Below are 12,711 nucleotides of genomic sequence, written 5' to 3' on the forward strand. Positions count from 1 at the left end.
ATGTTTGGGGAAGCTGCAGAAAGCGTGCACCTTTCTGCGCAAAGTTCGGCCTTCGGCGTTCGCAATTAAGATACTTGGGGAAGCTGCAGAAAGCGTGCATCTTTCTTACGCTCCGGGCCTTCGGCCCTACGCGAAGCTCGGCCTTCGGCCTTCGCAATTAAGATGCTTGGGGAAGCTGCAGAAAGCGTGCACCTTTCTGCGCAAAGTTCGGCCTTCGGCCTTCGCAATTAAGATACTTGGGGAAGCTGCAGAAAGCGTGCATCTTTCTTATGCTCCAGGCCTTCGGCCCTACGCGAAGCTCGGCCTTGGGCCTTCGCAATTAAGATACTTGGGGAAGCTGCAGAAAGCGTGCAGCTTTCTTACGCTCCAGGCCTTCGGCCCTACGCGAAGCTCGGCCTTCGGCCTTCGCAATTAAGATATTTGGGGAACCTGCAGAAAGCGTGCACCTTTCTTACGCCCCGGGCCTTCGGCCCTACGCGAAGCTCGGCCTTCGGCTTTCGTAATTAAGAAACTTGAGGAAGCTGCAGAGAGCGTGCACCTTTCTTACGGTCCGGGCCTTCGGCCCTACGCGAAGCTCGGCCTTCGGCCTTCGCAATTAAGATACTTGGGGAACCTGCAGAAAGCGTGCACCTTTCTTACGCTCCGGGCCTTCGGCCCTACGCGAAGCTCGGCCTTCGACCTTCGCAAATAAAAAACTAGGGGAAGCTGCAGAATGCGTGCACCTTTCTTACGCTTCGGGCCTTCCGCCCTACGCGAAGCTCGGCCTTCGGACTTCGCAATTAAGATACTTGGGGAAACCTAAAGAAAGCATGCACTTTTCTTACGCTCCAGGCCTTCGGCCCTACGCAAAGCGCGGCCTTCGGCCTTCGCAATTAAGATACTTGGGGAAGCTGCAGAAAGCATGCACCTTTCTTACGCTCCGGGCCTTCGGCCCTACGCGAAGCTCGGCCTTCTGCTTTCGTAATTAAGAAACTTGAGGAAGCTTTAGAGAGCGTGCACCTTTCTTACGGTCCGGGCCTCCGGCCCTACGCGAAGCTCGGCCTTCGGCCTTCGCAATTAAGATACTTGGGGAAGCTGCAAAAAGCGTGCACCTTTCTTACGCTCCGGGCCTTCGGCCCTACGCGAAGCTCGGCCTTCGCAATTAGGATACTTGGGGAAGTTACAGGAAGCACGCACCTGCCTTACGCTTCGGTCGGACCATCGGCCCTAAGCGGAGTTCGGCCTTCGGCCTTCGTAATTAAAATACTCGGGGAAGTTGCAGGAAGAGCCCATCTGTCTTAAGTTTTACTTACGTACGTACTACGTACGGACACAGCTATACTACAGAATGAGAGATGAATATCATTATCTCATTCTAACAAATAGCTTTGTCCCTATACATACGTAAGTAAAACTTAGAAGTGTATCTCGAGCTTTATATAAAAAATACGTACAAAAATATACGGTTATAATGACACTTTCACACTTTGTTCCGTCAAAGTCGGTGCAGAGTTGTATCTGAAGACGGACTCTACAATCTCAGACTCTCTACAAAGAACTTATTTACACTTTTCTATTCCCTTAGCGCAATTTAGAACATATTGACTTGGTTTCAAAACAAGTAAAATATGATTAATATAATACCTATGTATAATATTTTTTTTTTATGATCAGCGGTCAAACCACTTCCTTTTAATATCCCAACAATAGGATAATATTTGGTTTTATGAGATTAGCTTTTCTAAATATATTTTGTAAATTCTTACTTTCTTAAAATTGAACTTAAACCTTCATATTGTATATATATTATTGATCGTCTTTCAAAGCGCTTCATTTTGATGCCCTACTCGATGGGTTTGCAAGAAAAATTTTTCTTAAGGTTGCGTAATATGGCGTATTAAGTCCGCCATATTGATTTTGTAATGACGTCACATAGCCTATGTCACCCGGGATGACGTAAGGATTCTAATGATGTATCATACATCTAAATCGGTTAAGGCATTCTGAAGTTATCGTGGAATAAAGAAACTCACATACATATATACATACAAACATGAACGCTGAAAACAATACACTCTTTTTTTTGGGCAGTCGTGTAAAAATGGTGACGGAATGGAAATAAAAATCTTAGGACACTTTTTTTCTCCTATTAGGAATATTAGGATAGAAAGATCTCGTGATTCTGAGTAGAAATAACATAAAAAATCCCAAATTTGAAAAATAAGTGTAGGGGACAACAAAAAAAAAACGCCCACGAGTCACTATTTCATTGCGTTCTTTTAGTATCGATCTAAATTATATTATTGCAGGTATAATTTTAAGATAAATCATGTAATATCTTAGGAAATTCGGTTCTACTCTTTGCTATCCCGAGCCCTGGCTTTTTTTATAATGAAGCTGCCTTGGTATAATAATAATGCATACGTATTATGTTACATAATTGATGTATGTAAACAAGTTGACAGACGGTTACTGTTTCTTTTTCTCCACTGTTTGAACGTGTATACGTGGTTTTACGACTACTACTGTACCCCTAGTATACATTTCATTCTACGTATAGCGTGACGTGAAGTACGCGTTTGCGTTAAGTGTCATTATGTATGGGATTATGACTTTCCAAAACGTCCTCCTTGGCGCTATGTTTAAAATTCAATACAAAAACAGACATAACGCCAACGCGAAATATACGCTCGTCACGCTATGCTATAGAATGAAATTTACACGAGAGGTTCTGACTACATTTGGTGAACGATGAACATTTATTCAACCATGAACGTCGTGTGCAGTGCTCAAGAAAATACCGTATCGTTTTAACAAAATACACGTCACCAAGCAAATATATAGAATAAACTAAACCGATAGGGTTTTAACTCTTGTTAAGCTCACTGCGAATCATTGTTATATTTTGTACATATTTATGCATAAATCCATTATAAATGACGACGTCACTAAACAGTATCAGTTTTATTTCGATATCATTTTGCACAAATACCTTTTTTTCTCAGCATATCTTATCTGAAAATATCTTTTTTGCGAAACCATATCTTTACTGGGCTAATTCGCGAAACGGCGTTTTAAGAGTAAACTCGTTCAAACTGCATTTTAAAATCCATAAATCTAGTGTTTTATAGAAAAACAAGCGGAGTCATGCTTCTTCAACCGAGAAACTATGAATAATCGATAGCGCAGCATTCCTGCTGACCGTCCACTTTGCTAGTTTATTAATGAATCCAACTTTTGTAGTTCACATCGCTTTATAGTTGTTCAGGATAAAAAAATATACCTACAAGATTTTCCGAGTTAAAATTTTATTCTTGTTTTTGTTGTGATATTTAGTTTGTTACTGGTTTTTGCAATACTTTTGAAGTGAAAACTTCTTTAGCGGCGCTGGACACTTTTTGAGGTGGGGAAAAAATTAATCTATTGCAACAGAAAACAATGGGAAACACCATGCGTGTCGTTTTTGGGACAAGGACGATGTCGTCTACGTAATTTTTTACGTAATTTGATTTTTTTTCCCAGGAAATAACATGAATCTAACGTTTTGGGGAAATCAGTGATACGAGTCGGGTTTTGAAACCTTCGTGGATTAACCGCCACCTCGTTTACATAAATAAAATACTGAGGCAAACGTTCCAGTGCTCGTCAATCTTGACATACTAATTCCCAATAGTTGACACTCTGTTTTTACTTCCATTGCGTGTGAACTGGCTCAGTGACCATTGATCGAACGTCTACCTTATGTTACACTTATAAATCTTTTGTTCTCATGAGTTTGTGACAAAGATGGTTAAAAACCCTTTGGGAGTATTATTAGTAACAACTGTATGCATTTAGCGGCAAATGAATAATGAAAATAATAATCATCACCTTTGCGTCTAATTGCAGACGATTTATGCATAAATGTAAATAATAATTATGTGTATGATATTATTCTGTAATGCTCATCATCATCATCATCATTATTGGCCTTAAAGTCTATTACAGACTATTGAAACAGTGTCAGGTAGGGAGACAACGTTTTTCGTGGCTATGTAAACCAATACGGGAGCGGCAAACACGACCACAGGCCTGGCAGGTGTAATGTACCCGCGGCGAACAGGTGTCGGGCTGATGACGCTTGCTCGCGAGCGTCGTCGTGAATTTTACGCCCGTTGAACACCAGTTTGCGCCACTTGTCTCTGTCCTCGGCAAGCTCCTCTCATTTATGAACGGATGCTGAAGGAGTACAATGCTACAAGAGTAAGATAAATAAATAAACACTAACCGATTCCAACCCGAGTCAGCGTTCAATTCGGTTGAGCTACGGCAGTAAACTAGGTTATACAGGCCGTTAACGCACTTTTCATGTTTTATTGTTGTCGTTGTTATAATCCCTTTACGGCCCGCACTAAAAATCTCACCGGGACTACGCATAAACAGCACATTTAGTGCCAGCGCGAGCTACGCGCTACGAGCGCAGCCGATAACACGGGAAAAACCGTATGTAGCGAAAAGCGCGAACAGTAAACTCCCCTAGCGAGTCGCGGGCAGTTAATGTGTTAACGATATTGTGCTATTGATAGCTGTTGGACGCTTTGAGTGGCTAAATGACGTTCGGATGTCAACTGCAACTGCATAAAGGATGACACGCTAGACCGGGACGGGGCCGGGCCGGAGCTTCCGGCGTTTCGTTTTCTATGGAAAGCACCAAGTGATCACCGATCAGCCGTCATAGAAAATGACATGTCGGACGCTTCGGCCCGGGCACGGTCCGGTCTAGCGGGAGTTATCCTGTACTCGAATTTAAACTGTTGCGGTGTCGTTGTTGTGTACCTATATTGTTCAATCCGTTTCTTTCACAATTTTTTGCATTTTCTATCGCATGTATAGAATGCTCCGAAGAGCACGCTGCATATACGTACTGCTAATGGAACCTTAATCCCTCATCAAATCAGGCAAGATGCAAGCGTTCATAAACTAGTACACGTTTTCATACTTTTAAACTACGAGCCAGCGAAGTATCTTAATAAACTTCATCGTAGCTGAGCTCAATTCAGAAACTGGCTCCGAAAATACCTCATAATCTTTTACGAGCTGATTATTTTTCATCGCATTATTCCGACGTACGTGCGAACCACAACTTTATTATAAGAAAATACTTTATTATTCTGGACTCGTATTTCTTTGATAATATCATTAAGCTATTCATGAAGAATTTTTCAAATTGTCCTGATGTCATTTTTAGGGTTCCGTAGCCAAATGGCAAAAAACGGAACCCTTATAGATTCGTCATGTCTGTCTGTCTGTCTGTCTGTCCGTCTGTCCGTCTGTCCGTCTGTCCGTCTGTCTGTCCGTCCGTATGTCACAGCCACTTTTCTCCGAAACTATAAGAACTATACTGTTGAAACTTGGTAAGTAGATGTATTCTGTGAACCGCATTAAGATTTTCATACAAAAATAAAAAAAAAAAACAAAAAATTTTTGGGGTTCCCCATAGTTCGAACTGAAACTCAAAAATTTTTTTTTTATCAAACCCATACGTGTGGGGTATCTATGGATAGGTCTTCAAAAATGATATTGAGGTTTCTAATATCATTTTTTTCTAAACTGAATAGTTTGCGCGAGAGACACTTCCAAAGTGGTAAAATGTGTGTCCCCCCCCCCCTGTAACTTCTAAAATAAGAGAATGATAAAACTAAAAAAAATATATGATGTACATTACCATGTAAACTTCCACCGAAAATTGGTTTGAACGAGATCTAGTAAGTAGTTTTTTTTTTATACGTCTTAAATCGCCTAAATACGGAACCCTTCATGGGCGAGTCCGACTCGCACTTGGCCGCTTTTTTTTTAACGTCAGTTGATCTTCCTTGTGCTGCATTCTGGTTAAAGTTATGGTGTTATTGGCATCTAAATTAATTAATTTTGACTAATTTAGGTCATTCAATTTTGTTGATGAAAGTTAAACGACCAATGTGTGTAACTGTTGGTCCCATTGTTGGGGCCGTTTTCTGGTAGGTACCTTTTCCGGTTCACAACACGAATATCATTTTCTCTAAAGACCATCGAAAAATAGGAAAAAAATACCCAAGTCGAATTTAAAGGCAATCCCCGTGAAGCCCATTATTACCAGATGGTTACCGCATAATAGCTTAATTCTACGCTTGCAAACGTTTTTCCATTAAATCTATCGTATTGCAAATAACACGGCCGTTACGGCCCAAATCTAATAAACACGCAATAACGCTGAACGCCAATGAAGGTGTTTCACGGACTACTTACTGCTAGATGGAGCATAGACGACTCGTTATTAAATTGTACAACGGGACGGGACTTAATCGCGTATTTAAGTTTTTTAAGATTTACCTCCGACGTTTCGAGGACGGCGTTGTTCCCGTGGTCTCGGAGAAGACTGGCTAAAGTTGACGTCAGCATCTTCTAACCGCGCGAGTTTTCGAACTACCCGCACTTGGTCTTGTTTATCAGATTGAACGTTTTGCGCACTAGGGATGTCACTCTGTCGACACACAACACTAACGATATAATAATATGTAAAAATCGTGAAAGTTTAAATCAGTGTTAGACGACTTATGTTCACAAGATGTGACTCGCAACCAGAGACCGGAATTCTCGAGGCACTTTTGAATTTATAGAGAAACTAATGGAACATTTGTTAGAACTGAACAGTCTTTGAATATGAAATTAAAAATATACACTGAAATGAACTAAATGTGAAATTTTTCACTATAAACTTTTCATTGTTTTTATTGCATGTCTCTATAATCTCTATTTCACATTTTCAACTACTCAAAAGTTATCTGGAAGAGATCGCTCTTTAGTGATAAGACCGCCTGTTATTTACTACTACTTTTTATCTTCTTTAATAATCTTTTGTTGTTTTTTATATTGTATCGATACCTACGAGTATATGTTTATCGGAAGTTGATAGATGAGAAGTCACTATGACAATTAAAAAGTGCCACGAAACGTCCGGTCTCTCGTCACGACACGTTTCCGCAAACTTATCCAACTTTTAGGAAACTTTCCGCAACTTGCACATTTGTTATGCGGAGTCTACGAGACGTAGTCCATATGTTACGGTAATCGTTTCAATCGTATTGGCATCGATCCTGGACCGTTGTAAATATTGGATTCTCGAATAGGTGTGCGGGTTAAGAAAATATATTCTATCCAAATTCTGGTTCAAATTCCCTATAATGACTATGATTGCCTGTTTTTACCACTGAAATGTAGGCGGTGTGTGCGTTTGGGGAAAGAGGCTATTTGTTTTTAGTGTGTTGTTTATAAGGTGCATTGGGATAACTTGGAATATAGGTATTGGATAGCCAGTATTTGGTTGTCATAGCCCATTGGACCCACAAAACGTCCCAATAACACTTAGGGACAGGATTACACGTAACCGACCTTATTTGTCACGTACTACTGTAAATATGGGATCCTAGTACCTTGATTGTGTCAATTTTGTAAGGCCTTGGTCCCTGATTGATGTCATTACTGCGTGCAGCATTACATTGTTTATAGCGTCTATAGTTTTCATATAAGACATAATAATATTATTATGTAAGAATTCCAAGAGAGAATAGATAACCTTAAATGTAACTTTATAAGTAATCAAGCTAAATCCTGTCATCACTCGAGCCTTTGTAGGCTACTACGAACTCCCTAAGCCTTTCACATTGTCATATGACCCATGCACGTCGAATCGTACCCAGTATTTGGTTGCCATAGCCCATTGGACCCGCAAAACGTTCCCATAACACTTAAGGACAGGATTACACGTAACCGACCTTATTTGTGACGGACTCCCGTAACTGTGGGATCCTAATTTACCTAAGTTGTGTCAATTTTGTAAGACATTCTTTGACGTCATTTTATACCACGTCGGTGGCTAACAAGCATACTGCCTGTATGATAAGCGTGAGCGGTCTTCGTAGCCTATGGACGCCAACAACTCATGGGGTATGCGCAATTGCGCACGTTATATGCGCGTTGCCGACCCTTTAAAAACCTTTACAGTCCTTTTTGAAGAACCTCATACTGTAGCCCCTCGTGAAAACCTAGGCATGCTCGTTCCACAGCCGGAGCGTCCGTGGAAGGAAATATGTACCTCTTAAACCGCACAGTGCGCGACAATTTAGGCTCTAGAGTATGAGGATGAAAACCCTGCCGACGGTGAACGGTGCTGTGATAGAAAGCTTTAGAGAGAGTTATATAGAAAGAATTCATTAGAGCATAGCCCATTGTACAAGCGGTAGTACATACACAAGGAGACCAGTCTCTCTCTCAGTCTCAGTCTCTCTGTAAGTTTTCTGCTTACCTATATTGAAATAAGTATTTATTATTACATTTATGAGTTCAAATAGGTATGATGTAAGTTGCTTTATTAATTCTCCAGGGAAATTCCCTCGTCCTATTCCACACTGTACACATTCTTGGCAGCATTATTATGCTCACATCGCTACCCTACACCACAGATTAACGTAGAATTATATTTATTTTCTTTACTCTGCACGCTAGTCAGTAGATTTGCTTTGAATGAGCCACACTAGGGTTCGTTGGTTGCCAAATCACCGCGCAGTAGTAGTTTCGAATAGTTTATATAGTTTGTCGGAGTAAAAATGGCGTCTGAGCACGTAAATCGGGATTGTAAAATAGTCCTTAGGGTTTATTTTTATTTGGAAAAGGATTTTAGTACCTACCTAGACGGTTGTAGCAAATAATGTGACTCATAACCAAGACGCATCGAAATAAACCAGTCAGAAGCAAAAGAAAGTAAGTTTGAACAAAAAATAAAGTCAAAGAATTGGCAAAGGACGCCAAGGACTTTAAAAAATATTTCTACAACTGTAATGGAAATTCTAGCATTACTTATAGGGAAAAAGCTTTTTCCTGTATTTTATTCTGATCGTTTGATTTTATGATTTTCAAACATTTGTACAGCTCGGTCGATTTAAAATTCCATTGTAAAAAAATCAAGCCACAGCAACAAGGAACAGAAAATTACATTTTTATTAACAACAAAGAACTATAATCGGTTTCCAAAGTTGAAAGGGAAAATGTAGCAGCATTTTAAAAACAAATCACTCCTATTATAACAACTGACTGAACCGAAACCTTATGATGTTGGAAACCGTCATCTAAAATAAGCAGCGAGCCAAGTCAGGCGAAAAACGATTATTTGATACAATAACGAAACTCTTATTCATTCCCCTTATAAAAATCAGCTTCATATAAATGACAGCAATAACCCTTTATTACGGCTCCTTTTTGCTGTCGCAAATATAACAGTATCTTCTAAGCGATCTTAAACTTAGTCTTTCCTTCTTTCGAATTTGAACTTTAATGGGACGGCTTACTAGTTAGTTTTCTATAAATTGGTGGACCAAGATACGATGTGGTGATAGTTGCTGGTGTAGAAATTAAAATGAGACGACGGGTCAGTGTAAACAAGGGGCGATGGCAGCGTTATTTTCCAATGTTAGATCAATACGGCGAAATGGGACACAGGATATTGTTGGACGCTTCTGGGAAGAGTACCTATTTTTTCCAAATGAAGTCTCCATTTTAACACAAATTTGTTTTCTGCAAAATGTCAGCGTAGGATTATTGATAGAGTCCGTCTAAGATAATTTGAAATAGAGGCGGATTGTCACAGTTTTAACATTCTGTCGAAAGATGGTAGTAAATGTACTCTGGCTACATTATTTACCATGACAGTAACTCTCTATATACTCTATTGTCTCTTCTTCTAAGCTAACGTTGCACAAATTTTATTAAACAAATTTATATTGTTATTAACGATGTTGCCATACTTTGTCATTGCAATGTCATGCAGAATTAGTTTGGTCTGACTCTACCCCGTTTACAATCCTACATGGAGTTGTAGAAATTAAATAAAATGCAACTAAAGGCGAATATTAAAGCAGTTGACTTGCCACAATACATTTTTGTGAGATTTTTCACATACACATAGTTTTTATTGTATTTTTCTTCTGTGATAAACTAGTTTCTTTTCGAATAATAGAAATAGTAAGTACTAAAAAGAATAAAACAAAACGTAGTTATGCTCGGACGATAACATTAGATAACGTGTATTAAAGGTGGTTGGCCATAATTTCAAGTTGACAAATTGTGATCCGATTTAAAGACGTTTATTAATCATCTGCTGAAATGATGGATATTTTAACAAGCTTTTATTAGGTCGACCTGTATATATGTAACTATGTAATGGAATCTTGCAAGTTAAATTTGATCCACTTCTCGGTTTCCGATTGAGTTGAAATTTTGCATACACATGTAAGTCGGGTGACAATGCAATATTATGGTACCATCGAGCTGATCTGATGATGGAGACAGGAGGTGGCCATAGGAACTCTGTGATGAAACAACGTAACCTAATTGTGTTAGGGGTTTTTAGAATTATCTCGATGAGTATTTGTCTGTCGTAAGAAAAGTACAGTCAGCGCTAAAAGCTTGTACCAAAAATGAAATTTTTGCCAAAAACTTATTATTTTTGACTAAAAAAATATACGCTACGTAATTTTAAGAATCATCAACTTGTCCTTAATTATCGAAACACGATTCAGATTTTCCCAATAAGAACCCAGAATTTGGAGTTCTTATAGGTAGCATTGCAAGACTTGGTTCCAAGAACTCATTAAGAACGGAATTAGATACTATTCAATTAGTACGAGCTCAAGTATTCATGTCATTCAGTTAGAGAGGAACGGAATTCTAGCACTGATCGCTTTCAGACTGTTTACTTTGTCTAGAAGTAATATTACTTTTTAACGATAGTACCGTTGGTTGTTACTTGATTCCTAATTTTTAAATTAAATTTCTTTTTTTAACTATTTTTAGATTTATGTACTTACCTACTTACGTTGCATTGATTTGGAAATATTTAGAAAGCGGTGTGTATAATATTGAACTTAGGAACTTTATAACTGCATGTATGGGGCCTTACCATAATGTCCTTATTGCGATTTTGTTTAGCTATGCGACTTATATAGCTCCGTCCTTTAGCGATTCAGTTTAGGTCCTAAACAGAATCGCAATAAGGACGTCATGGTAAGGCCCCTGTGCTGGCGTTATGACCCGAAAGGACTACTGGAGGCCAATTCGAACATGCAAATGAAAATCTATTTTATTTCATATCGATATAACTTGCCCGTGTTCTTCGTTGGGTCATAGGGAGCATCATTCTTGTGATTTCGAATCGATTGTGATTTGGTAGAAGTAGAAGAGGGAGTTGGTAGGGGAAGATTTCAGCGGACTTTCTCTGATCAGATCGGGGATATCCTGAAGAAAGGCCAGGTCAAGAGCACCCTAAACCGGCGAGCGTGTATGAGGAATGTTATGAAAGTAACGGAAGCGAAAGAGGTATGTCAGGATCGTAGCAAATGGAAATCCGTGGTCTCTGCCTACTCCTCCGGGAAATAGGCGTGATTATATTAAGTATGTATGTGATTTGACTGAGCGGCCATTTTGTTTCCAGGTGTCGAAGTCGACGTCGCAGCAGGTGGCGCTGCGTGAGGCGACGCGCGCGCTCGCCGGCCGGTTCCGTTGCGAAGTGTCAGCGGACGCACCTTCCTTCCACACGCAAGTGCGGTCCGCGTTCATCCACGTCGTAGGTAAGTTTAGAGTTTAGACATACACGGAGCCCGATTCAGATTTAACAACTTGTTACGGACTGTTTCGACAATAATCACTCACTTGAATCTTTAGTCGCTATCTGATAATAATTTATTTATTTATAAGGTACAAAAACAATACATAAAATCAACTTAAAATTAAAATGAAATAAGTTATAAAATTAAATTATACAACACAAATTACAACCTAAACTATATATTCGCTATTGGCGACATGTTTCGGGCCCGTCGGGGGTCCTTCCTCAGGCTCGAGTGCTCGCGGAGGCTGAACCACATGAGCGCGCCGCCCGCCTCGTCGCTCGTTGCGCGCGCGCTGACTTGTTACGGTTTTGATCTTATTTTGATAGGTACCTTAAAGATCGATCACGCTGACTGGTGCGTGAGAAAAAAGCGGCCAAGTGCGAGTCGGACTCGCCCATGAAGGGCTCTCGCGCAAACTATTCAGTTTAGAAAAAAATGATATTAGAAACCTCAATATCATTTTTGAAGACCTATCCATAGATACCCCACACGTATGGGTTTGATGAAAAAAAAATTTTTGAGTTTCAGTTCGAAGTATGGGGAACCCCAAAAATTTATTGTTTTTTTTCTATATTTGTGTGAAAATCTTAATGCGGTTTACAGAATACATCTACTTACCAAGTTTCAACAGTATAGTTCTTATAGTTTCGGAGAAAAGTGGCTGTGACATACGGACGGACAGACAGACGGACAGACGGACAGACAGACAGACAGACATGACGAATCTATAAGGGTTCCGTTTTTTGCCATTTGGCTACGGAACCCTAAAAAGTGAAGTCAAGCGTAAAGGTTATGTTTGGATGTCAACTGCAGCTACATTAGGTACTGTTTCGGCGTCGTTGGTCCCCCCCCCCCCCAACAAACAAAGTTATATGCAGGAGGGTCCCTCTTACTGTAGGTACTTGTCAATTGATAATAAAATGAGTGACGGAACAAACGTCACAATCGCGACAGTAATGCGGCGGCGAATGTCACTTATTTAAATGAAGGAAATTGACAGATACAGCGGCGGCAACAAAAACGTCGAAACAGGAATATAGCTGCATTTAAATTA

At 39.8% G+C, this 12,711-nt stretch overlaps 1 protein-coding gene across 1 annotated transcript in view; it reads left to right on the plus strand.

Moving 5' to 3' along the window:
* Positions 1-12,711, plus strand: part of LOC134650006 (uncharacterized) — a 261,157-nt gene that overhangs the window by 48,616 nt on the left and 199,830 nt on the right. Inside the window, exon 3 of the mRNA XM_063504821.1 lies at positions 11,480-11,615. Within this exon, the coding sequence (XP_063360891.1) occupies positions 11,480-11,615 (136 nt within the window). The remainder of the gene's footprint in view (positions 1-11,479; positions 11,616-12,711) is intronic.

Source organism: Cydia amplana, chromosome 8, assembly GCF_948474715.1.
Source record: "Cydia amplana chromosome 8, ilCydAmpl1.1, whole genome shotgun sequence".
NCBI lineage: Eukaryota > Metazoa > Arthropoda > Insecta > Lepidoptera > Tortricidae > Cydia > Cydia amplana.